Genomic DNA, 24253 nt, shown 5'->3' on the forward strand with positions numbered 1-24253 from the left:
TTATGGTAGGACACTGTGTGTATGTGACAATTTTCCTATCAGCCTTAAATGCATCACCTGCTAATGTTATCCTTTGTCGCAAATGTAAGGAAAACTATTTGTAAAGCCCTATGAGACAAATTGTGATTTGTGTATATGGGCTATACAAATAAAATTTGATTGATTGATTGAAGACCTTAATTTTGTTGATTTTAACCTAATACTTTTTAAGGAACCCTGCAGGAGCCAGTGCTTTGATGATGATGTCACAAATCCCACTTGCTTTGATCTCTGTCTTCTTCTTCTTCTTCTTTGTTCGGGTGGGTGGGGGGGTCAAGCCTTAAAAAAAAAAACTTGCCCCTCTCAGTTGATACCAAGCCCCCCACACCAGATCAAAGACATAAGTCTACAACGCAAAAAATACGATCTGAAAGTGAAAAAAAGAAACTCTACAAAAATAAGATCTCGATCTGAAAATATTAAATCTGCAACTGAAAACTATAAGACCCCAAATATCAAAAATATATATGAAAGTATAAAATGATGATGAATATTTTATTCTAAACTATTCCAGAACTGAATCAAAATTATATTAATCCCTAAAAAACAATAAACTATTGCCCTGGATTTGGCTCCATGCATGTGATGCTTCACTAAGCATGTTAGAGAAAAGCTAAAGACCTGAGCTTAGTGTTGCCTACGATCTCCATAACGTCATGTCTGACTATGTCATTTACTTCTATGGCCTCAGTTGTGATCGTTTGTTACGATAAACTTATGCTTATATGTTTATAACGCACGTATTTGCACATTAAGACACTTTGATTCAGTCAAATCTGCTGCAGACGCATAGAAACAGGACCTTTAACAGACCGTGTGGACGGAGGTCCGCTTCTGACAGGCACCAGAGAACATGGTACCCCCCCCCCGGGTAGGTGGAATGGTACGGTCCTGTGGTGACGTCATCGCTGCTGGTCTGCAGCCTGTTGTTTTGTTTGTTGAGTTCAGCGTCGATCAGAGAGTTTACAGGAAACACGTGAAGGACAGTGAAGCAGTGAAGACGTGAAAAGACCCAGAGACACCCAGAGACACCCGGAGACACAGCGGAGACTGAATTCACCTGAATCTGCTTCAATCTGCTGCGTCGAGCGAACTCAGCCCGGAAACATGAAATGGATGTTCAAAGAGGATCACTCCCTGGGTGAGACAAGATGTCCTCTGACTCCACCGTTCAGAGGAAGACGCTTCATTTAGGCTTTCATCTATTCACAGTTAGAGACGCTTTGGATAGAGGGGGGGGGGTTCAGGCTGCTGTTTTCTTCCGTGAGTAGCTTCTAGCTAACAGTAAACACAGCTGGACATGCTAATGTACTAGCTAGTAGCTTCTAGCTAATCATCATACACAGTAAACACAGCTGGACATGCTAATGTTCTAGCTAGTAGCTTCTAGCTAATCATCATATAGAGTAAACATAGCTGAACATGCTAATGTTCTAGCTAGTAGCTTCTAGCTAATCATCATACACAGGAAACACAGCTAAACATGCTAATGATCTAGCTAGTAGCTAATCATCATACACAGTAAACACAGCTGAACATGCTAATGATCTAGCTAGTAGCTAATCATCATACACAGTAAACACAGCTGAACATGCTAATGATCTAGCTAGTAGCTAATCATCATACACAGTAAACACAGCTGAACATGCTAATGTTCTAGCTAGTAGCTAATCATCATACACAGTAAACACAGCTAAACATGCTAATGTTCTAGCTGGTAGCTTCTAGCTAATCATCATACACAGTAAACACAGCTAAACATGCTAATGTTCTAGCTGGTAGCTTCTAGCTAATCATCATACACAGTAAACACAGCTGAACATGCTAATGTTCTAGCTAGTAGCTAATCATCATACACAGTAAACACAGCTAAACATGCTAATGTTCTAGCTGGTAGCTTCTAGCTAATCATCATACACAGCTGAACATGCTAATGTCTAAAGCCGCTGTGTGTAATGTTTTTAACGTATATCAAACATAAAACAATATATAAAGTGACGAGAAAGAAGTCAAATAGACTTTAAATTAATTTTAATAAACTAACACAAATTAAATTCAAGAAAACCAGGTTAAACTTTCTCAAATCACAATTAGATTCTTACAAATGAATTAAATTCTCGTCAAATGTGGTTCATAAAATCTTATGTAAACTCTTAAATTAGATTTTAACTCTTTTTGACGTTAGCTGAATTTACCGGCGCAGCACTGACACATGAAACGTGTTAACTGAGGACACACAGACCTCCACCACGGTGTTATTATTAGTGTCAGTGTTACGACTACATTACCCCTAAACCCCCCTGATAGCTCCCATGTTCGTCTGTACACTAATCATACTGTATGTTCTACTGACCAACTGCTTTTACAGTTATACAAAATAATACTACAATCTTATAATCAACCATCTTATATAATTAATCATGTGGCTGTAAATGTCTTCATTATTGTCAGAAGTAACAACCGCAGGATGTTAACTGTCCTGACCAGTATAAAACCATTATTACATAATATTGAGGCTGCAATTATTTTCATGATCTAGTAAATGGTTGATTATTTTTTAAATCAACTGATTAGTTTTTAAATGACAGTTAAGCATAAAAAAGGAGAATCATTATATCTCCCTGTGCGCTGGTATAACTTTGTTCAAGAAATCAAACTGAGAGAAACGACAAGCCTTCATATCACACTGCGTTCGTGGAGGGGGTTAATGACCTGTATTGGTTGTTGGTATAATTAATAAAATAATAATAAAAGATTCACTTTTAGAACAAATTACCAGGACATAGAATAATCAGATGATGTTACAGGAAGGAAGCAGCTTTTATCAGAGTTGATTTGCTGATGTTTTATTGATCATTAAAAGCTGCACATCCGCTCTTTAAGCGACATGTTGATGGGTGTTGTGGTTCAGTCAGCAGCGACACGTGTTGATCCACAGAAGCTCTCACACTCCACTCGTCAAATATCGATCTTTGTCCATCAAGGTGTCGGCACAGAGGTGGAGGTATTGCACGAGAGTCGTGTGTTTCTGTTCCCATCTCAAACTTCCTCCTGTTGAACAAACACTAATGTCGCTCTCTGTCCTGCAGAACATCGATGCATAGAATCCGCCAAAATCCGCAACAAGTACCCTGACCGGGTCCCGGTGAGTGAACACGATGTGGCCTCACGTCTGAACACCGCCGCTTTGTGTCACTGGTTGTTGGTTGTAATCGTGTCCGTGTGGTCGGTCAGGTGATCGTGGAGAAAGTGTCGGGATCGCAGATCGTGGACATAGACAAGAGGAAGTACCTGGTCCCCTCCGACATCACAGTGGCTCAGTTCATGTGGATCATCAGGAAACGCATCCAGCTGCCCTCGGAGAAGGCCATCTTCCTGTTTGTGGACAAGACGGTGCCTCAGTCCAGGTCAGAGTTCAGTTTTATATCTATTGTTCTTTCATTTTTTTAAATAAAAGTTTAAAACTTAATTTAATCAGGTCGGGTCATCGAGCTTGAGATCTGAGAACAAGAAAAATCCACAATCCTGAAACAGAAATAAGAGAAGTAACGAAACATCAGCTCCACCAGGATCAGTGGTGACACGTTGAACAGCTGACGTTACATTAAATGTTAAATGATAAGTCACCAGAAATCTTATTTAAATTCAAACCACGAGGAGATGATTTCCTCTCGTCTTTCTGACCATGTGACACAGAACAAAGAGGAGAACATTTATCAGTAGTGATAAACAGGATTTATCTGCTGCACTAAGGATCAGTGCGACCGTACATTACGACCTGAAGATAAACCGAGTGAATCCATGTTCTTCTTACTGTTTCAATCACGTCTGATTATGAAGCCAAATCGTCAAAGCAGACTGACGACCAATGGGATGAAAGCAGCGTGTCCCAAACAGCTGACCCTGCCTGGACAGTATGAAACACAAGGTGGCGTCGGGAGCCATGTTCAAATTAGGAAATGCTAAATGTTTTATATTTAAACAACCCTTAATGTGTTTCATTATAGTACAGTCATTATTTACTTTAACACATTAAAGTATTTATTTAAAATCAGCCCAAACATGAAGCTTGAGCTTCATTTACTTCCTAAACGGCTGCTCACTGCAGATATTGTGCATTTATGAGGAGCTTTGTGAGGCACATTTGTTTTCTAGTGAGTATTAAACTATCAGTGTGAGTAGGTGAACTGCTTGTTGATCAGATGCGTGTATAATAACAGCAGCTTTATTTAAAAGCCTGTCGTCTTTGTAGCATCACTGTGTCTCCTTGTTTCAGCATCACGATGGGGCAGCTGTACGAGAAGGAGAAGGACGAGGACGGCTTTTTATACGTGGCTTACAGCGGCGAGAACACCTTCGGTTTTTAAATCAAGAGGCCGGATCACGACCCGCTGACCTGCGGCGCCGCCCAGCCACACAGACACCCGCCTACATCTAATCACAGCCCTGACTTGGCCCCTGGAGATAGCGAGGGAAACCCCGGAGAGATTGAGCGACATGAACGCAACAGGACGATGGACTGAGCGCTCCTCTGACTGGACGAACATACGCGTTTGTTCTGGCCCGTGTTGCACCACTTCTTTATAGAGTCATAGATCCAGTCGTGTATAGTGTGTTACATTTCAATTATTGTTTGTTTGATGTTGTGATTTGAGTGTTTTAAAAGGAACCTTGATTTTCTTTATTTCACATTTTAAACAATATGTGTGAATGAGTTTTGCTTGTAGTTCTGCTTTCCTCTTTAAAGATGATATTTAAAAGAATTTTAATTTAATTATTTGAGGTAAGGTAGCTGGATGACCTAACCAATAAAAAATATACAAATTAAACCTCTCTGTTTTAGTTTTTTCGCACATGCTAGCGTAATAACCTTAATTAAGTTAAGTATTTTCTCAACTAATTGAATAAGTAAGTCTATAAAATTCCCTTGTCTGCCCAATAATCCAAAACATGTATTTATATTTATTTATATGAGTAAATATTGGTATGAGATTTGTTTTATGGCAAATGAGTAATTTAGATCATCAGAGCACTTCCCGTTTCTGATATATTTCTACTATAAGAACTAAACGATCATGTGTAGGATTGTTGGGACGTAGCAGAACTCCGTGATCAGTGACGTTCATATCAGTCTCACGTGAGAGTAAAATAAAATCTAATCTCACAAGACAAACAGCAAAGTCGAAAAATTAGTATCCAGCTATTCATGCTGTAAAAGCAGTGGTTAAATTGTAATTGAAAGTAGAAAAGTGTAATATTCTCCATGTCTGTGAAACTGGTTTTCTCAGTCTTTCCTTCCGTCTCCCACTTTCACTTCCTCCTCTGTGACTTTCTACAAACCTGTTTACTTGGTATAAACTCACAGAATCTCACGGATGTAAGGAAGTTAGTTTTCCACTGAACCTCTTTGTTGTTCAGGGTAAAGTTCGTCATCTCGTGGAACTTGAGGAGCCTGAACTCTCCTCGGACCTGTGACATGTAAACATGACGTGTGTCACTCACCATTTCGTCAGATGTAAATTTGAAACTTGAATGGATGGATTTATGAACACTTTTCTAGTCTCATTAATGTGTTACATTACAAGTCAAATCAACCCATTATCATGTTACGTTTTTACCACTTTAAGTTTTTATCACCTTAAGTTTTTATCAAGTTTCATCTTTATCACGTTACATCTTTATCATGTTACGTTTTTATCACGTTACATTTTTATCACCTTAGATTTTTATCAAGTTTCATCTTTATCACCTTAGGTTTTTATCACGTTACGTTTTTATCACATTACATTATATCACTTTAAGTTTTTATCACTAAGTTTTTATCACATTACATTATATCACTTTAAGTTTTTATCACTAAGTTTTTATCACATTACATTTGATCACTTTAAGTTTTTATCACTTTAAGTTTTTATCACGTTAAGTTTTTATCACGTTAAGTTTTTATCACTTTAAGTTTTTATCACTAAGTTTTTATCACGTTAAGTTTTTATCACTAAGTTTTTATCACGTTAAGTTTTTATCACTAAGTTTTTATCACGTTAAGTTTTTATCACTTAAGTTTTTATCACGTTAAGTTTTTATCACGTTAAGTTTTTAATGACAGATCCATTAATGACTTAATGTGAATTCAGCACATGGATGCAAGCCCCTGCAGAAATGATCAGTAGACCCTGTTTTCACTCACCTGGTCTTAATGCAGTTAAGTGGAAACCTTTGCTACGTTGACAAAGCCATTAAATATTCTTTATTGAGCAACATGAGCATTTAAAACTTTTCATTTTGAGTCGTTGATTCATGCTAATTGGCAGCGATTAGCATGCTAAAGCATGAACCTAACTTGGAAAGCATTATACCTGTGTAAGTTAGCATGCTAATGTTAGCACTTTACTCTGTTAATAGTCTTTGATATAAATGATGGACTTCTGTTCTTCACACAGAGAAACGATGATGATTCTAAATGAAGATGAAGAAACCACTGAATGATCTAATGTCTCTCACATGAGGAAGTGAGGAGGAAACGTGTTCCTCTTCACTTCCTCACTGCTACTGAGGAAAGTTAGAGGAATGACAAAGTAACGTGAGGAAGTTTCTGCTGCTGAATGAAGAAGTGAAAGTGTTACATGAATAATGTACTAATATCACATCTGCTAATGGAACTACTGCTAATACTAATACTACGACCACTACTATAATACTTATACTGCTAATACTACGACCACTACTATAATACTTATACTGCTAATACTACAACCACTACTATAATACTTATACTGCTAATACTACAACCACTACTATAATACTTACACTGCTAATACTACAACCACTACTATAATACTTACACTGCTAATACTACGACCACTACTATAATACTTACACTGCTAATACTACAACCACTACTATAATACTTACACTGCTAATACTAATACTACGACCACTACTATAATACTTATACTGCTAATACTACAACCACTACTATAATACTTACACTGCTAATACTACGACCACTACTATAATACTTACACTGCTAATACTACAACCACTACTATAATACTTACACTGCTAATACTAATACTACGACCACTACTATAATACTTATACTGCTAATACTACAACCACTACTATAATACTTACACTGCTTATACTAATACTACATAACTACTATAATACTTACTATACTGCTAATACTACAACCACTACTATAATACTTACACTGCTTATACTGCTAATACTACAACCACTACTATAATACTTATACTTCTAATACTACAACCACTACTATAATACTTACACTGCTTATACTGCTAATACTACGACCACTACTATAATACTTACACTACTTATACTGCTAATACTACGACCGCTACTATACTACTTACACTGCTTGTACTGCTAATACTACAACCACTACTATACTAACACTTATACTGCTAATACTACAACCACTACTATAATACTTACACTGCTTATACTGCTAATACTACAACCACTACTATAATACTTACACTGCTTATACTGCTAATACTACAACCACTACTATAATACTTATACTGCTAATACTACAACCACTACTATAATACTTATACTGCTAATACTACAACCACTACTATAATACTTACACTGCTTATACTGCTAATACTACGACCACTACTATAATACTTATACTGCTAATACTACGACCACTACTATAATACTTACACTGCTTGTACTGCTACTGCTAGTACTGCTACTACTAATACTACAACCACTACTATACTACTTACAGTGCTTATAGTACTACTGCTAATACTACAACCACTATTTTACTATGTACACTGCTTATACTGCTACTGCTAATACTACAACCACTACTATACTACTTACACTGCTTGTAGTACTACTGCTAATACTACAACCAAGTGTATACTACTTACACTGCTACTGCTAACACTACAACCACTACTATACTACTTACACTGCTTATAGTACTGCTGCTAATACTACAACCACTACTATAATACTTACACTGCTTATAGTACTACTTATAATAATACAACCACTACTATACTACTTACACTGCTTATAGTACTACTGCTAGTACTATAACCACTACTCTGCTACTTACACTGCTTATAGTACTACTGCTTATAGTGCTACTGCTAATACTACAACTGATGCTGATTACTGCAAATACTACAACCAGTATTGCTACTAGTATTACTAGTTTCAAGATTTAAGATGTGTGTTGTTTCGACTGTTAAACGAGTGCAATCGTTTAAAAGAGACACAAAATATAGTATGAAGACATAATAAATACAGTATATGTACAATAATGAGATAAGTGTACTCAGGAGATGATGAACAAACACATATGTAGTGAAATAACAGTGAAAGGTTTGAAATATTGCATTTATATGTGATTCAGTTTGTTTGGAATATTTATACTAATGTAAAATATTGTAAAAGGTTGATTCAGTTTTACTGTTAAGTCAAATCCCACCATTTATACCTCGGTGAGGCTGAGACTTTACAAACTCTTTGACTGTGTTGTGTTATTTATCACAATGTTTTCCACACATATACAATAACTACTATTGTTAATTCCTCATAATTTTGTTAAAATAAGCTAAATGACCACTAGAGCTAAACTAATAGTAATGATGGTGCTGCAGTGGTAAAAGTACAAACTCAGGCTCATTTCAAAACGATTCAAATGCTTCTAACAAATATGCATCAAGAGATTATTTGAGCAATAATTAAATATGTTGCTACTCGTCGGTTTAGAAGCTGTGATTCAAAGACTGTCCAGGGAACAAGCTGCAGGGAATGAACAAACTCTCCCCGTTATTCTGTGAAGAGGTTTTTGAGGAATCTTAACATTTTCTCTGTAGTGCAGAAAATAACGGTTTGAAAAAGAGAAGCAGAGGAACGAGAGTTGGTTTCTTAGAAGTTAGCAATTACCCAACGAATGAGGCAGTGGAGACATGAGTATAAATGGAGGCTCAGATCTCTGAGACCACATTCAAAACATCATCTGTCTCTGGAAGAACCATGAAGATGCTTCTGACTCTGGTGCCTCTGACCCTGATCTGCCTCCTGCTTCACGTCTCTGCCGGTAAGTGTCCGAGAGCCGAACACAGTCTGACCTCTGACCTCTGACCTCTGAACTCAGCATCAACTTTACATTTGATGTGTCTACAGGGCCGGCGGCTATAAAGGTGACGCAGGTGAAGGACAAATGTTGTGATGGATTCAATCGAACAGCGATTAGAAAGGTGTACATAAAAGACGTGAGGATGACCCCAATTAACTGCAAAAAGGAAGCTATACAGTGAGTACAAATATACACAACGTGTTAATTTGTTGTTTTATTTAACAGGGACTGTGAACATGAATGAACTTTGCTGTGAATGTGACAGACAGATGTTACCTGAGATAGAAAGAGTATAGAATTTAAAATTACAATTTGCTATCATGCAGAACAAAAAAGAAAAGAGAATATTCATGTTTTAAGAAACTTGTGTCTGTAGCTGTCAATTAGAAGTCGTGGAGTAAAATAAAATAGAAATTTAAATGTAAGTTACCAAACCCTCCACAAGGGAGCGCTGTTCAGTCACTGTTCTACCTGCAGATATGACATTAAATGTTTATTACATGTTTATTCTTCAGTTATACAATATAATCCACCCTTTTAATATCTGATGTAATAGTAAAAATAATCATAATATATACATATATATATATATATATCTACACATATATTATTATTTGATACTTTGGCCACCAGTGGGCAGTGGGAACATTTGTTGTGAACACAAACGCATGTTAGTTTGTTATTAACACATGAAGCATATTGAGATTTTATGAATGTATCTGTTATATATATGATATTATATCTATTTATATGATATCATATATATATGATATTATATCTATTTATATGATATAAGTCCAGTATTGGACTGCACCTCCTGCTGAGGCTCTGCCGCTGCTTCCTGTTCCGTGTGATTCTAACACTGAGCTCCGTGTCTCTTACAGAATCACAACAAAGAGGGATAAGAAGTTTTGTTTGGACCCCAACTGGACCTGGGCCCAGAAATGTTTGTCAGAGTTTCAGAAGTCTAATGAAACGATTTAGGTTCTTGTGTTGATACGATGAACGTGTCTGTTATTGATTATTAATGATGATTACTGATCAACTTTAATGGACTGAATGTAAACGTCCTGTCAGACCCATGTTGTGCATGTATGAGACACTGTGTGTTCTTCAGTTGTTGCTGCAGGATGTTTGACATGTTTAATATTCCTGAGCTCCGGCTCCTTTCTGAATAAAAGTTTTATTGTGGTACTCTGTGTTCTGCTCTGTTTACTTTGGAGGACACGAGTCAGGAGCCAAACTGAGACAGGGAGCGACCTTCTGCTCACTCAGACACGAGGCTGTTTCATATTTACACATCAACTCCCCCACTGCAGCTTCTGCTTCTAATATCTCTGCACATTACATTGGATGGAATGAGAATTCATTCTATTGCTCAAAATCCTTCTACATCTTAAGAAAATGAGATGAAACTATTCTTTAAGATTCTGTTTGCACATTAGTTCAACCAACAGATGTTCACGAGCACTTTTCTCAGCCAAGACAAATGAAACTGAAAATGATTAGTTCCTAATAATTTGACCGAAAGTCATTATGGCTCCTTCGAACCACAGGACTCAACATCTTCAATCCTTTTCCTTCTCTGAAGTTATAACTGAATAAAAGCTTAGATTTGTGATATATGAACCACTTAAGAAGAGAACGATCCCAGTGTCTCCTCGGTGAGGACAGCAGGCAGCACAGGTTGGAGGAGAAGAGGAGGAGGTGGAGACGAAAACAACGAGGAGACGTTTCAATGTTTCCATTGTTTGGAGTTTGGGTGAAAGTGACGCTGGCAGCGACTCAGTCTGAGTCGTTTCAACACGCTCCATCTGTGATCAAACTACTTCAGCTCCTTCAAACTGAAACACGTCCACTGCAGCATCTGACTTTCTCTGTGCTTCACAGTGTGATTTCAAAAATGTCTGTTATAAGAATCATATCTCATTTGTTCACTTGAGGGAAAAACTGTGATGATCATTTATCAATAATGATAAAACTGTTACTATTAAAGTACAAGTCTCTGTTGTGCATGTATTTCTTCAAATTACGTTATTAGGTTGATTTAGCTTGTCTTGTCTTGTCCTGTCCTGTCCTGTCCTGTCTTCTGTCTTGTCTTGTCTTGTCCTGTCCTGTCCTGTCCTGTCTTGTCTTGTCTTGTCTTGTCTTGTCCTGTCTTGTCCTGTCCTGTCCCTGTCCTGTCCTGTCCTGTCATGTCTTGTCCTGTCCTGTCTTGTCTTGTCTTGTCTTGTCTTGTCTGTCTGTCTTGTCTTGTCTTATCTTGGAGTGTGAGACAGAAACAGAAGCAGAGCAGTTCAAGATTTAATCTTTTATTTAAATGCGTGTTGAGCTGTTGAGCACAGGGAGAGGACATGAGACGTCTGAGTGGACGATGAGATTATTCTGGACATTAAAGACATCAGTGACTTTCCTCAGGTCAGGGGAGTCACTCAGATTCATTAACAACCAACAGAATATATTTTTAAATGGTTCTAAATCTTTAAATCTTCTCTTGTCCCAGAGCAGAGCATGATGTGATCAATGAGACGTCTCCTGTCCATCGGCTCGTCCCGACCGTTCTGCTGCGATGAGAAGAATCCACCATCGAGCTCTTTGGCAACAGTGGATTCAGCTCATTGTGCAACAAGCAGCCAAGTTGTCTTCACGAGATACGAGAACTATTGTTATTATATGTTTGGTCCAACTCCTGATTCACGTCTTCTCATGTGAGGAGCGTTTCAATCTCTGAAATAGTTGATGTGAAATTAATGGGAATATGCAATAAAGTTAAATTATGAGATTTGTTTGTCACATGTAACAGATTTTTATCTTTTTACACAAAGGTAGTGTTGACAAAATGTACACAATCCCACAATGCATCGCTCTGCATTTCACGGACTCTGCAGCCGTCAGCGATGTCGACTAACAAGCGTCTAAAATCTATTTACCGTCTCAGGAGCTAATCAATAACCGTTCAGGCAGGAATTGTGGGTAAAATCCAGAGAATTGACTGAGTCCATGTGAGGACACAGCAGGACAATGTGTGGAAGCTTCCCAGAGAGCGAGTGGACGTGTTGATGAGGTTTCTAACACGTGACAGACGTGAAACTGGAAGAACACAAACATCTCAGGATGAAGAAGAGGAGCCGTACACGTAGAAGACGAAGACGTCCACTTGGAAACACGAGGAGGTTCCAGATCTTTTGGTGATGAGGGCCGACGCCGGTGTGGATGAGCTGTAAACAACAACACTGATCTTTCCACAGCAGAGTTTATACGTCATGTCCGGCCTCCTGCTGCTCCACAGGCTCCGCCCCTGCTGCTCTACAGGCTCCGCCCCTCGCCTGGATGTTCCCACATGTTCCTGTTTGAACGAGTCGGACCCGACAACCTGCTGCTGCTGCTTCACAAACACTAACTACACAACATGTCCAGAAACAACCTGCTGCTGCTGCTTCACAAACACTAACTACACAACATTGTATGTGTGAAAACAGGTGATGTTACCTGACGACCATCGTTTTCTCCTAGTAGCAATCTGTTACCTCACCACTAGATGCCACCACATCCTACACACTGAACCTTTAACGTAACAAATGAAACCAGAACATGACGAGACAAGTTAAATTGTGTCCCTGTTGAAAATAAACAGGCCACTGGAGTCGAGTGATACATTTTGTACATATAACTGAATAAAGTCGCTCAGTTAAAAAGCTGTTGAAGGAAGTGTGGACTGACGACTCTCGCTGGACATCGGTCCGTCATTATCGTCCTTGGAGAAAGACGTGACCTCGTCAGGTGACAGATCAACCTTGGACCAACTGTTCTCTGACTCGGCAGCGATCTCCTCGCCTCTCTCCTCCTTCCACAGCCGCTCATACTCCTGTTTCAGCTCCTGATAGGAGCGGGAGAAAGTGTGGAAGATGGAGGTGGCGGGAAACGCCATGATGAGGATGCCACTCAGGATGCTGGTCAGTGCCACTATCTGTCCGGGGATGCTGCGCGGCACCATGTCACCGTAGCCCACCGTAGTCATGGAGATAATGGCCCACCAGTAAGACGCCGGGATGCTGCTGAAGCTGTGTTGAGGGTGCGTGGCGGCAAACGGCGCTAGCTCGCTCTCCGCCAGATGGACCAGAGGTGAGAAGAGAGTCACGGCCACGCAGACGAACAGCAGCAGCAGGCCGAACTCCCTCATGCTGCGCTGCATGGTCAGCCCCAACGTCTGCAGGCCCAGCGAGTGGCGAGCCAGCCGCATCACGTACAGGATCCTCAGAGCCCGCAGCAGCCGCAGGATCAGGCTCAGTTTGTCCAGGTAGCCTCTGCCGGCGCCCATGATGACCTCCTCCTGTGACTCATCTCTGACATCGATGACCAGCGACACGTAGTACGGGAGGATGGCGATGACATCGATGATGTTGAGGGGGCCGCGAGCGAAGGCCAGCTTGCTCTGGGCGTTGACAAATCGCAGAATGAACTCCAGCGTGAACCAGGCGACGCAGATGGACTCCACCACGAACATGCTGCGACACTTCTGAGAACACTCGCCCTGCGGACACACAAACCACACGGCGAAGAAGAAGAGGGTCGTTCAGTTTGCTGCTCAGCAGGAGGAAGGTCTGAGAAAATATCTCACATGTAGCATTATCACGTCGTCCACTGTCGCCATGTTGGTCGCTGTCGGAAACTCTGGACTCTCAGCTGCCCTCTAGTGGATGTATTGCTGAACGACGTTTGTGGACAGTGACGGTTAAATCGTTTATCGTGAACTTATCTCTCTTCGTCACTAAAGGCAGAACAAGAGCCTTTAGTGAGTAAGAGTTCTTAATGACATCAGATCAAACTGTCCATTGGAGATTAGTAAGTCTTTAAGTCTTAAAGATTTTTAAAGATGTGTTTACTCGTTTAAAGAAAGTTCTGTAACTTTACTGTATTAAATCATTGGAATATTCCTTTACAGTGAAATATTTCTCTATTTTTATTTTCATTATATGAATCACAACTGTGCCCTAAAGAATAAAACTATTTAAATCACTGTAGCTACAAAACAAATCAACAGCCGAATTCAGTCAATTACATTTTAGTTTAAAATGACACGATGCCTCATAAATTCTAATAACTGTCACCAGCATATGTTTTATTTATCGTCACATCTGCCCAGTTATTTCAGTGTGTGTGTGTGTATGTGTGCGTGTGTGTGTGTGTGTGTGTGTGTGTGTGTTTGTGCATCTGTAAACAATTTAGAATAAAAACTTTTTAAATAAAACCACACGTAGTTTCAATTGATTTTGCCGCTTCAGTATTTGTTTGGTGGTGAATGTTAAAAAGAGTCTGTTGCTCTGCAGAGAATCAGAATCCGTCATTAAAGTGGAAAAAAATCAATTTCCATCTCAGAGCGACGGAGAGCTGACTGATGACGGAGAGAAAGAAAAGAGGAGAGTGACCAGAAGAAGAAGAGAAGTGATGAGGAACCTAACGACCTCCTCCTGCTCACTCACGAGAGGATGGAGCAGCTTTCATTAGACGTTCAAATCAATATTTTGAATCTGAAGGAAACACGACTCCTGGACATGAGTGAATTACTTGTAAAGACAGTAATGACTCGATCTTGTAAAACACTTTGGATCAATTTTGTGTTTAACGTTCTATATGAATAAAGTGAACTTTCTTCTTAAAGAGTTCAACAATTTAGTGTTTTTACTGTTAAAGCTTCTCACGTGTCTGTGAGCTGAAGAGAAACCAGCAGAGGGCGACCTACAGAACAATATCTTTATATTTCACTTGAATATGGATCCATATCTAAGAAGGAGACAGATCAGTATCATTCACAGTCATTTAAACCTCTGACCTTGACATTTCCCATCAGCCCCGTGTGGTCACATGCTAAGGTCACATGCTAAGGTCACATGTATGTCACGTCATCAGACGACTGAAGGAGCTCTGTGGTCGTGTTTCTAGATTTCTGGAGACCAGTGTTGTTTGACGTCTAAACTCATTCCACCATTTCTCCTGCACAGAATCCAAATGATGCTGCAACCGATGGGCTTCGCTTCTGTTTGACTGGAGGAAGTGGAGACGTGTCGGCCATCTTTATTTACAGTCCATGGTTTCGCTGGAAGCTTCTTTCTGTTTTGATGCTCTGATGTGAAACATATGAACTGATGACACCTTCAGAAAAGAGATGTAAATGTGAAAATCAGGACCATGTGACTCTCAGTGTTTGGTGTTACTCACCCTGGTCTCCTCGTCTCTGAGGTCCGGCATGGTGCTGATGCAGAGGCTGATGACGGTGACCAGCACCATGATGACGGAGAGGCAGGCGAACATCTTCCCAGCCAGTCCTGAGTGAGGGTTCTCCACCACCTCCCTCAGGATCCCGATCAGTCTGCCGTGGTCTTTCTCAGCCTCTGTGGTGCTTTTCTTCAGCGTCATCCTCTTCTGCCTCCACTCCTCTTCCTTACGCTCTCTCTCCGCCACGTCTTCTACCCGGGTGATCATGCGGCGGCGGCAGCATCGCTCCATATGACCCGGGTCCACGCCCCAGTAGGCGAGCTCGTCGTGCAGGGACACGGCACACAGTTCCCGAAGTAGACGAAGTTTGCCTGCTGCCAGGAAGTTGAGGATGACCCTGAAGGCTGTTGGGTTCCGGTCAAAGAAATACTCCCGGCACGTCTCGTCGTAGTCGTCGCAGAGTCGTGCAATCTCCTCAGGGGTGGTGCAGAAGCGAAGGCGTCCCAGGCGACTCTGGGGAAACTGCTCCAAGGTGCTCCAGGGGAAGGTGTAGCGGTTGCCCCCGACATTGATGAGGACCTGCAGAGTGTGGTCGACCACTAACGAGGCCTTGGGCTCACGAAGCAGCTGCGCTCGCTGAAAGTAAGCGCCCTTGATGGTCTCGGTCTCCGGGATCTCAGTGAAGAAGCGGTCGAGGCTGCTGTCGTCGCTGCTGATGGAGTAGGTGCTGAAGTCGTGGTTGGTGTTGCTGATGATTGGCATGCTGGTTGCAGGACGTGTGACCACGTGGGAAAATATTTGTGCGTTGAGCAGAGAGGAGGTTTTGAGGGAGGAGCTTCAGAGAGGCCGATCAACTGTGATGGAAAGATAAAACCAGTGTCATGAGTTCAAGTGCTCAGAAATGTATATAAACCAGTTCTCTCAGTTGGTCACATTTCATGTGGAGTTCCACAAGGCTCAGTGCTCGTAGGCACTGATTTCCATTGACTTACATTGCGATGCAGACGACACCGGACTTTATTTTGCTGTTTAATCCTGAACCCTGAGCCTCCATCAGTTCTGACCAGTCTCCTGTTAAACTCAACAGTTTCCTCCAACCCTTTAACCCACTAGGTCTGACTCTGGCGCCCCCAGGTGGCAATCTCAAAAAGGTCAACAAAATATCTTAGCTTTCTAAATTCTTGATACTAGATTTGATTAATTCCAGTATTCACCAAAACTTGTTTTCTTTCTGTGAGATTTTGAGACTTTACACTGACGTAATGTCACTGACGTTAAATATCTTCACAAAGTAGAACGTGTTGGAGGCTTCTACAGCAGGGAGATTCATTTTTAAGATTATTCACTGTTTATAAATCACATCCACTAATTCAATCAGAATAGATTCACTTCTGTGTTTGACTTTGTGAAGCTTCCTGTTGTCGTGTGTTCACACAGAAACCTCCCGACACCTTCAGACCCGACACCTTCTCACCACTTCACGCCTGCTTCATGGACGGAGTCACATGATGTTTGACCTCAGAGTGTTTCTACTCAGTGTGAACGAGCTGCAGAGGTTTAACATCTGAGATCCAGCAGCAACACAACTGGATCAACGCAACTGGACCAACACAACTGGACCAACACAACTGGACCAACGCAACTGGACCAACACAACTGGACCAACACAGCTGGACCAACACAACTGGACCAACACAGCTGGACCAACACAACTGGACCAACACAACTGGACCAACACAACTGGACCAACACAACTGGACCAACACAACTGGACCAACACAACTGGACCAACGCAACTGGACCAACCAACTGGACCAACACAACTGGACCAACGCAACTGGACCAACACAACTGGATCAAGCAACTGGACCAACACAACTGGACCAACACAACTGGACCAACGCAATTGACCAACACAGCTGGACCAACACAACTGGACCAACACAACTGGCCAAACAGCTGGACCAACACAACTGGACCAACACAGCTGGACCAACACAACTGGACCAACACAACTGGACCAACACAACTGGACCAACACAGCTGGACCAACACAACTGGACCAACGCAACTGGACCAACGCAACTGGACCAACGAACTGACCAACGCAACTGGACCAACGGACCAACCAACTGGACCAACACAACTGGACCAACACACCTGGACCAACACAACTGGACCAACACAACTGGACCAACACAACTCTTACAACAGATCGGTTCATCCTAGTTTTGAATAGATGAAGAAACGATCTCTTCTGAAACAGTCAGGTTCTAACAGGTCACAGATTAAATTCATCTCCATGTTAAAGATGTTTCAAAGATACTTCAGACACATTTTACACAGATTATGGTTTTGAATGTGTCGCAACTTTATTAATCATTTAGTGTGAACATGTTTCTGATGCTGAACATTGAGCTTCACATGTTTAATCATCAAACTGACGCTGGAGGAAATGTGAGAAAACAATTATCATTATAATTATAATTATTATTCATATTATTCATATTGTTAATATTATTCATATTATTACTATTGTTATGAAGTGAATGTCGTGTTTCTGTATTGAAGCTTTTTAAACCTGATTCAAGTTTCTCATTCTGTTCTGTGTCTTTCTCTCATGAAATGAAATGAAGCTAAAGTTGTAGAACAAATGAAACTCGACTGAAAGTATATATATTATATTATATATTATATAATATATATATGTTGTCGTGTTCCTCACCTCACTGTGTTCTCCTCCTCTTCTCTCCGTTGTTCCTCCTCTTCATGTTCCTGTGATGAAGAAGCTCGTCTCTCCTCCTCATGTCCGCTGTGAAGCCTCCGAGCTGCAGATCAACGATGAAGAACGATGTGTGTTTTCATCTGTGTGACAGCAGGACCCTCCTCCTCCTCGTCATGCTCCTCCTCCTCCTCACACTCCTCCTCCTCCTCGTCATGCTCCTCCTCCTCCTCACACTCCTCCTGCTCATCACACTCCTCCTGCTCATCACACTCCTCCTCCTCCTCCTCCTCCTCCTCATGCTCCTCCTCCTCCTCACACTCCTCCTCCTCCTCACACTCCTCCTGCTCATCACACTCCTCCTCCTCCTCCTCCTCATGCTCCTCCTCCTCCTCACACTCCTCCTCCTCCTTGTCATGCTCCTCCTCCTCCTCACCTCCTCCTCCTCCTTGTCATGCTCCTCCTCCTCCTCACCTCCCTCCTCCTCGTCATGCTCCTCCTCCTCTCACACTCCTCCTCCTCCTTGTCATGCTCCTCCTCCTCCTCACACTCCTCCTCCTCCTCACACTCCTCCTGCTCATCACACTCCTCCTGCTCATCACACTCCTCCTCCTCCTCCTCCTCCTCCTCCTCCTCCTCCTCCTCTCGTCCTCCTCCTCCTCCTCCTCACCTCCTCCCTCTCCCTCCTCCTCCTCCTCCTCCTCCTCCTCCTCTCACTCCTCCTCCTCCTCCTCCTCCTCCTCCTCCCCTCATACTCCTCCTCCTCCACCTCCCTCTACTCCTCATACTCCTCTCTCTCCTCACACTCCTCCTCCTCAAACTGCTCCTCCTCCTCATACTCCTCCTCCTCACACTCCTCTTCCTCCTCCTCCTCACACTCCTCCTCATTTCCTCCTCCTCCTCCTCCTCCTCCTCCTCACATTCCTCCTCCTCTTCACCCTCCTCCTCACCCATCTCCTCTTCACAATCCTCCTCCTCCTCCTCCTCCTCCTCCTCCTCCTCCTCAGCCTCACCCTCTCCTCCTCCTCCTCCTCCTCCTCCTCCTCCTCCTCCTCCTCCTCCTCCGCCTCCCCCTCCTCCTCTTCACCCTCCTCCTCCTCCTCCTCCTCCTCCCACCACCACAGCTCTCTCCTCGTCTACACTGTAAAAACCCTTCCAAAGTGACTCAGCTGATTTAAACAGTCTTTTCAGGATGAAGGGAGGATCGATGTGGAACCTCCCCCAGGAGCTGCGTCTCCTGCTCGTCGTGACGAGCAGGAGACGCAGCTCCTGCTCGTCACGACGAACCTCAGAACCTGAACGTGAGAAAATCTCATTTTCATTCAGCAAAATGTTTCATTATTATTGTAAAACAGAACTAATCTAAGAAGTAGAATGTTTTCTCACATTAATGTAGAAACTTCCCAGAGAGCGAGAGAAAAGGAAACTTCTCCCTAGAGTTTCATTCAATAAAATAACACACACACACACACACACACACACACACACACACACACACACACACACACACACACACACACTACAGTGCAACATCCAGACTCAACACAGTGTTTTTACAGTGCAGCTTCTGGTCCAGACTCTTCAGTGAAAAGCTTTTGTTTAAATGCAGCTAAAGTCTGATTGACAGGAAGACGTCCAAACACAGGGATTAATAAAAAGGACAGAACACAGGGACTACACACACACACAGACACACACACACACACACACACACACACACACACACACACACACACACACACACACACACACACACACACACACACACACACACACACACACACACACACACACACACACACACCATTATGTCTCTCATGATCTGTACATGGAGCAGGTGGCTGGAGGTCCTCACACCAGATGGTTCAGGTGAGCAGACGGAGGCAGGATGTGATAGATCTGCAGAGATCAGCTGTTTCTGTTCACATCCACACCAGCGTCGGCTCTGATCACCACAAACTCTCTGGACATCTTCGTCTGTGACTCCACTCAGTTCATGTTGTTCTCCTCCCAGGTGTGTCACGGTGGAGTGAGGTGGACGCCATCTGCTGCACTTCAGAGATCACAGGAAGACAAACGCTGTTTGTGTTCGTCTCTGTAAACCCACACCCACATGAGGCTGATGCTGTGGAATTGTAATAAGATGACCTCTGACCCCGGGCTGATGAATATCAGGGATTACACAATAATCCACAAACAGCAAGGAGGAGGAGGGAGGGCATGCTGGGACGCTATCAGGCTGCAGGTGCATGCTGGGAAATTTACTGAGTAGAGTCAGTCACGACTCTAACCATTGTCCATCATACTGGGATTCATATGCTAATGTGTTCTGCAGGTTCTGTGTGTGAGAACAAATGTCTGAGTCAGTGTCTCTGGACATGTTCTGGATCTTCTCCTGCAGCCTCCTAGTAAAATGTCAGTAACATGTCAGAGTGAGTCCATGTGAGGAAACAGCAGGACAATGTGTGGAAGCTTCCCAGAGAGCGAGTGGACGTGTTGATGAGGTTTCTAACACGTGACGGACGTGAAACTGGAAGAACACAAAGATCTCAGGATGAAGAAGAGGAGCCGTACACGTAGAAGACGAAGACGTCAACTTGGAAACACGAGGAGGTTCCAGAGCTCTTGGTGATGAGGGCCGACGTTGCAGGGACAAGAGATCCGGTCAGAATTGAAATGTCCGGTCTCTTGCCTGAACTACGATAGTTCTTTACTCCGGCACTAGAACGAGCCTAAATATTACGTAAATAACCCAGAGTCGGACGATCTCCTGCTGCCTTCTGTCTTTACTTCTTCTCCAGAAAATGTCTGTGCCCAATTATCAAGTTGGAGTTGGAGGATGTTAAGAATGATGTAGAAGAGTCCAGCAGAAGATGGTCTGGTCCCACAGAGACTGAAGGAGTCTGGGATCAAAACCTCCAACGTGCTCGGAGAGGAAGCCGGCCCCTCGCGTTGTGTTGGTCCACAGTGAGAACCTTGTGTTTCATTTACAGGAGACTAACGTGACTGCGTGGTCAGAAACCTCCTGTCGAGGCCGTGACACGAGCTTCCTGACATGAGCTTCGTCACCTTCGAGACTAGAACCTTTAAATCTGTGTGCACCATGTATGTGAGTGTCGGGCTCCCAAAGAACCTGGGGCTCCGAACGTCCCTTTAAACACACCTGCTGCTAAATGAAATCATTGTTTGATATTCACTGCACTTAATATGATATTAACTGATAAATAAAAAATAGTTCTGCCGTTACTTTTGAACTTATCCTCACTTTACCTTTGGCCGCTCCTACTCTTGCACCATGAGTATTTTTTGGTAATTTCCATTCTGACTGTCCACAGAGATTTTCCTGTGATAAAACATTTCCTTGTTCGTGCCACATCTCCCCGATAATACGTTCTCCTGTGCATAGAGCAGCTTCTTTCAAATCTCTCTCCTCTCAGACGTGCGAGCAGCAGGAGGATGAAGACTACAATCAGCCCTTCATTGTGTTTGGAAACCTTAAGCCTCTTCGGCAACTTAATTTCCTGGTGGCGCTGGGGGTTAACATGGTTCAGCGGAAACTCTCTGACAGAAGAAATTAAACCAAACTCCTGGGGAATTGCGCTGCTCTCTCAATTTGTGCCGAATCACCAGGGGACCTGTGCAGCAGGGCAACTGATAACTCACCCTTGATTCAGCACAAACATTCCTCTCAAACCCTCGTTAATTAACTCCTGCTTCAAACCCCAGCCTTATCCGGCCTCCCTGCGCCGCCGGGCCGGGGCCGGCGCTGAGACGCTGGAACTGCTTTCATTCATGTGGAATGTTGACGTGAGCTTCATTACGCATTCAGCCTGTTTGTGCTGCTCCTGTTTCTCCTAATGGAAAGAAGACAGACAGGAAGTCCGTGGAGCGTAGATGGAGGAAGCCCTCAGAAAGGAATCAGATTATATAGGTCAGGTGTCCATTTACAGTTATTGAGGAGCTGCCCTCTGAGCCCCCTCAACTCAGCCTCCAAGCTGCCTGACAGATCGACAGCGAGCTCATCCACTGTGACAGAGGCTTGTTACATTCACCCAATTACACAAAAACACATTTTCTCAACGTGTGGGTTCAGATAGATTTTTATTCTATCTGTGCATCTTGTGAGAATCTGTATCATCGTATGTATTTAATTTTTTTCACAGTAATATCCACAGGACACAATATTATAGGAAATTCAGTAACTTTGTTCACCTCCATTTGATTGGGAGCTGAAATGTCACAGATGGATATTTACAGATCTACATATTTTAATTAAAAATGCAATTAAAATAAAATTTGTAGCAAACTTTGTGGATTATGTTCAGAGGCGACATGTTTTTCAATGAAGTCATCATACAAAGGTCAGAAGTGACATCCACAGTCCGTCTGTGGTTCAGGAGGACGAAGCTGATCGTGAAGCTCGGAGAAAGAGGAGGGTTTTGGTTAAACATTCAAATGTGAAGAAATGTGAGTGATTATCATAAAACTACAAATTTAATATTTTGTCAGTGACAAATTAAAAAAACATTAAATATGCTTTGTTGTTCAAACTATTCGAATGTGTGAGAACAGATTATACGACGTGCTCATGGAGTCATAGTCTGTGACGTCCTCAAAACCAAGCAGGAAGTCAAGTTTATTTTTAAAGCACAGTTAAAACAGAGTTAAACCAAAGTGCTGAACAATTCATCAATAGAACAAAAATAAAATCTGACAAAGGTCCAAGACATGTGAAGACATTTCAGTTTAACCTTAAAAACATCTCCAGCTGAGGAACAGGATCCAGGACCACGGCACCGGAGGAAGCAGCTGATCACAGCATCTGAGGCTTCATCCCTCGTCTTCGTTTCAACTCTGCTACAGATTCTTCTGACGTCCAAACTACTCCGGAGTTTCAGAGAGTCGTCTCTCGTCCCGGTTTCAGTTTGGATCCTCACAGCTGGATTCTGCAGCAGCTGCAAGTGGGACAGGGACGAGGCTGATGCCCACACAGAGGGACTTACAATAATCCAGTCATGATGAGATTCAAGCCCTTCAAACAATCTTCAGGTCGTTTGAAGAGAGGAGAGCTTTAAGTTTTACAATATTCTGTAGCTTCAGTAACAGAATATCAAATAAGCTTTAAAATCTAAATATGAACAAGAGAACAAATGATTCCTCCATTTGTAATTTGATGTAAACTGAATAACCTGGAGACATGGTTGTTGTGTTTGTGTGCAGTTTTTAACAGATGAGATTCAACTCGTTCACTAGGGGGCGCTCTCAGAGTGAAGACTAATGTTGGATCTCACCACGTCAACCCAGTGTCTCTCAGTCATCTGGACGGCGGCGGCCGCCATCTTCTAATTGGTTCCGTTGCATAATGAACCAAAATACAGTTTGACACTTTTCACAATAAGGGATCTCTAACGTGGTGTCTTGCTCCGTGGCTGCGTTGTGTAGCTGTGTGCGGGGCTATTTGCTACATGCTCGTTCATGCTATGTTCCAGAAAGTTGTTACCGTCCACGCAGACAGGCAGACCTGAAATTGAGCCTGGACAGCTGTTTCCCCTGCTTCCAGTCTTTATGCTAAGCTAAGCTAATGGTCCTGTTGTTTTGGATTGAGAAGGTTAAAGTTGCCTCATGGATTCTTACCTCACACACAATCAGAGCCAAATGAGACAATCAGCGTTTGGAAACACTGATGAGCCGATGGATTGAAACGCTTGAAGAGCAGGAACCCAAAGACAATTTCATCTGCTCCTTTGAATCCATTTATAAGAGACAAGCTGTGTTGCTCCAGCCGGATTCCCTCGACTGTAGACGCACTCCAGAGCGATCAATAGAGGACATTGTAAAGGAGAAATCGGACCAAGAAGAAGAGAAGAGGAGGAAGGAGAAGAAGAAGAAGAAGAAGAAGAAGAAGAAGAAGAAGAAGAAGAAGAAGTTGATTGGAAAAAAAACACGGAAAAGGTCAAGAAGGAAGAAAAGAGGAGAAGAGCTGTGTTGAAATCGAATCATTCCCGAGTTTAACAAATGAGCTGTCCAGCTGTGTGTGTGTGTGTGTGTGTGTGTGTGTGTGTGTGTGTGTGCGATGTTAACATTGGCTCGTTGGTTGAGCCTCAGACTCAGTTTGTTTATTCAGAAATAACATCACACTCTGTGTT

General features: G+C 42.3%; 3 protein-coding genes across 4 annotated transcripts; 2 read left to right on the forward strand and 1 right to left on the reverse strand.

Annotated features, from left to right (window-relative positions):
* Nucleotides 1–927: 927 nt before the first annotated feature.
* LOC118111111 (gamma-aminobutyric acid receptor-associated protein-like 2) lies at nucleotides 928–4868 on the forward strand. The gene is made up of 4 exons (XM_035159451.2): nucleotides 928–1180; nucleotides 3129–3184; nucleotides 3274–3446; nucleotides 4316–4868. The coding sequence occupies exons 1-4, from the start codon at nucleotides 1147–1149 to the stop codon at nucleotides 4404–4406; spliced, it is 354 nt and encodes a 117-aa protein (XP_035015342.1). The 5' UTR covers nucleotides 928–1146; the 3' UTR covers nucleotides 4407–4868.
* A 4103-nt stretch (nucleotides 4869–8971) lies between these two features.
* LOC118111119 (C-C motif chemokine 13) lies at nucleotides 8972–10366 on the forward strand. The gene is made up of 3 exons (XM_035159464.2): nucleotides 8972–9133; nucleotides 9220–9349; nucleotides 10057–10366. The coding sequence occupies exons 1-3, from the start codon at nucleotides 9013–9015 to the stop codon at nucleotides 10154–10156; spliced, it is 351 nt and encodes a 116-aa protein (XP_035015355.1). The 5' UTR covers nucleotides 8972–9012; the 3' UTR covers nucleotides 10157–10366.
* Nucleotides 10367–12483: 2117 nt separating this feature from the next.
* Nucleotides 12484–18332, reverse strand: kcng4b (potassium voltage-gated channel, subfamily G, member 4b). 2 transcript variants are annotated; one of them, XR_007032819.1, is made up of 4 exons: nucleotides 18111–18332; nucleotides 15389–16239; nucleotides 12597–13703; nucleotides 12484–12545 (listed from the first exon to the last, which is right to left on the reverse strand). XR_007032819.1 is itself a non-coding variant. In XM_035159439.2 (3 exons), exons 2-3 carry the CDS (start codon nucleotides 16145–16147, stop codon nucleotides 12861–12863), a joined length of 1602 nt encoding a protein of 533 aa, XP_035015330.1. In that variant the 5' UTR covers nucleotides 16148–16239; nucleotides 18111–18332; the 3' UTR covers nucleotides 12554–12860. The 2 variants fall into 2 exon arrangements, 1 of the variants encoding a protein (XP_035015330.1); XM_035159439.2 differs by lacking the exon at nucleotides 12484–12545 and having other exon boundaries at nucleotides 12554–13703.
* Nucleotides 18333–24253: the final 5921 nt, after the last annotated feature.

This window comes from Hippoglossus stenolepis, chromosome 1 (assembly GCF_022539355.2).
Source record: "Hippoglossus stenolepis isolate QCI-W04-F060 chromosome 1, HSTE1.2, whole genome shotgun sequence".
NCBI lineage: Eukaryota > Metazoa > Chordata > Actinopteri > Pleuronectiformes > Pleuronectidae > Hippoglossus > Hippoglossus stenolepis.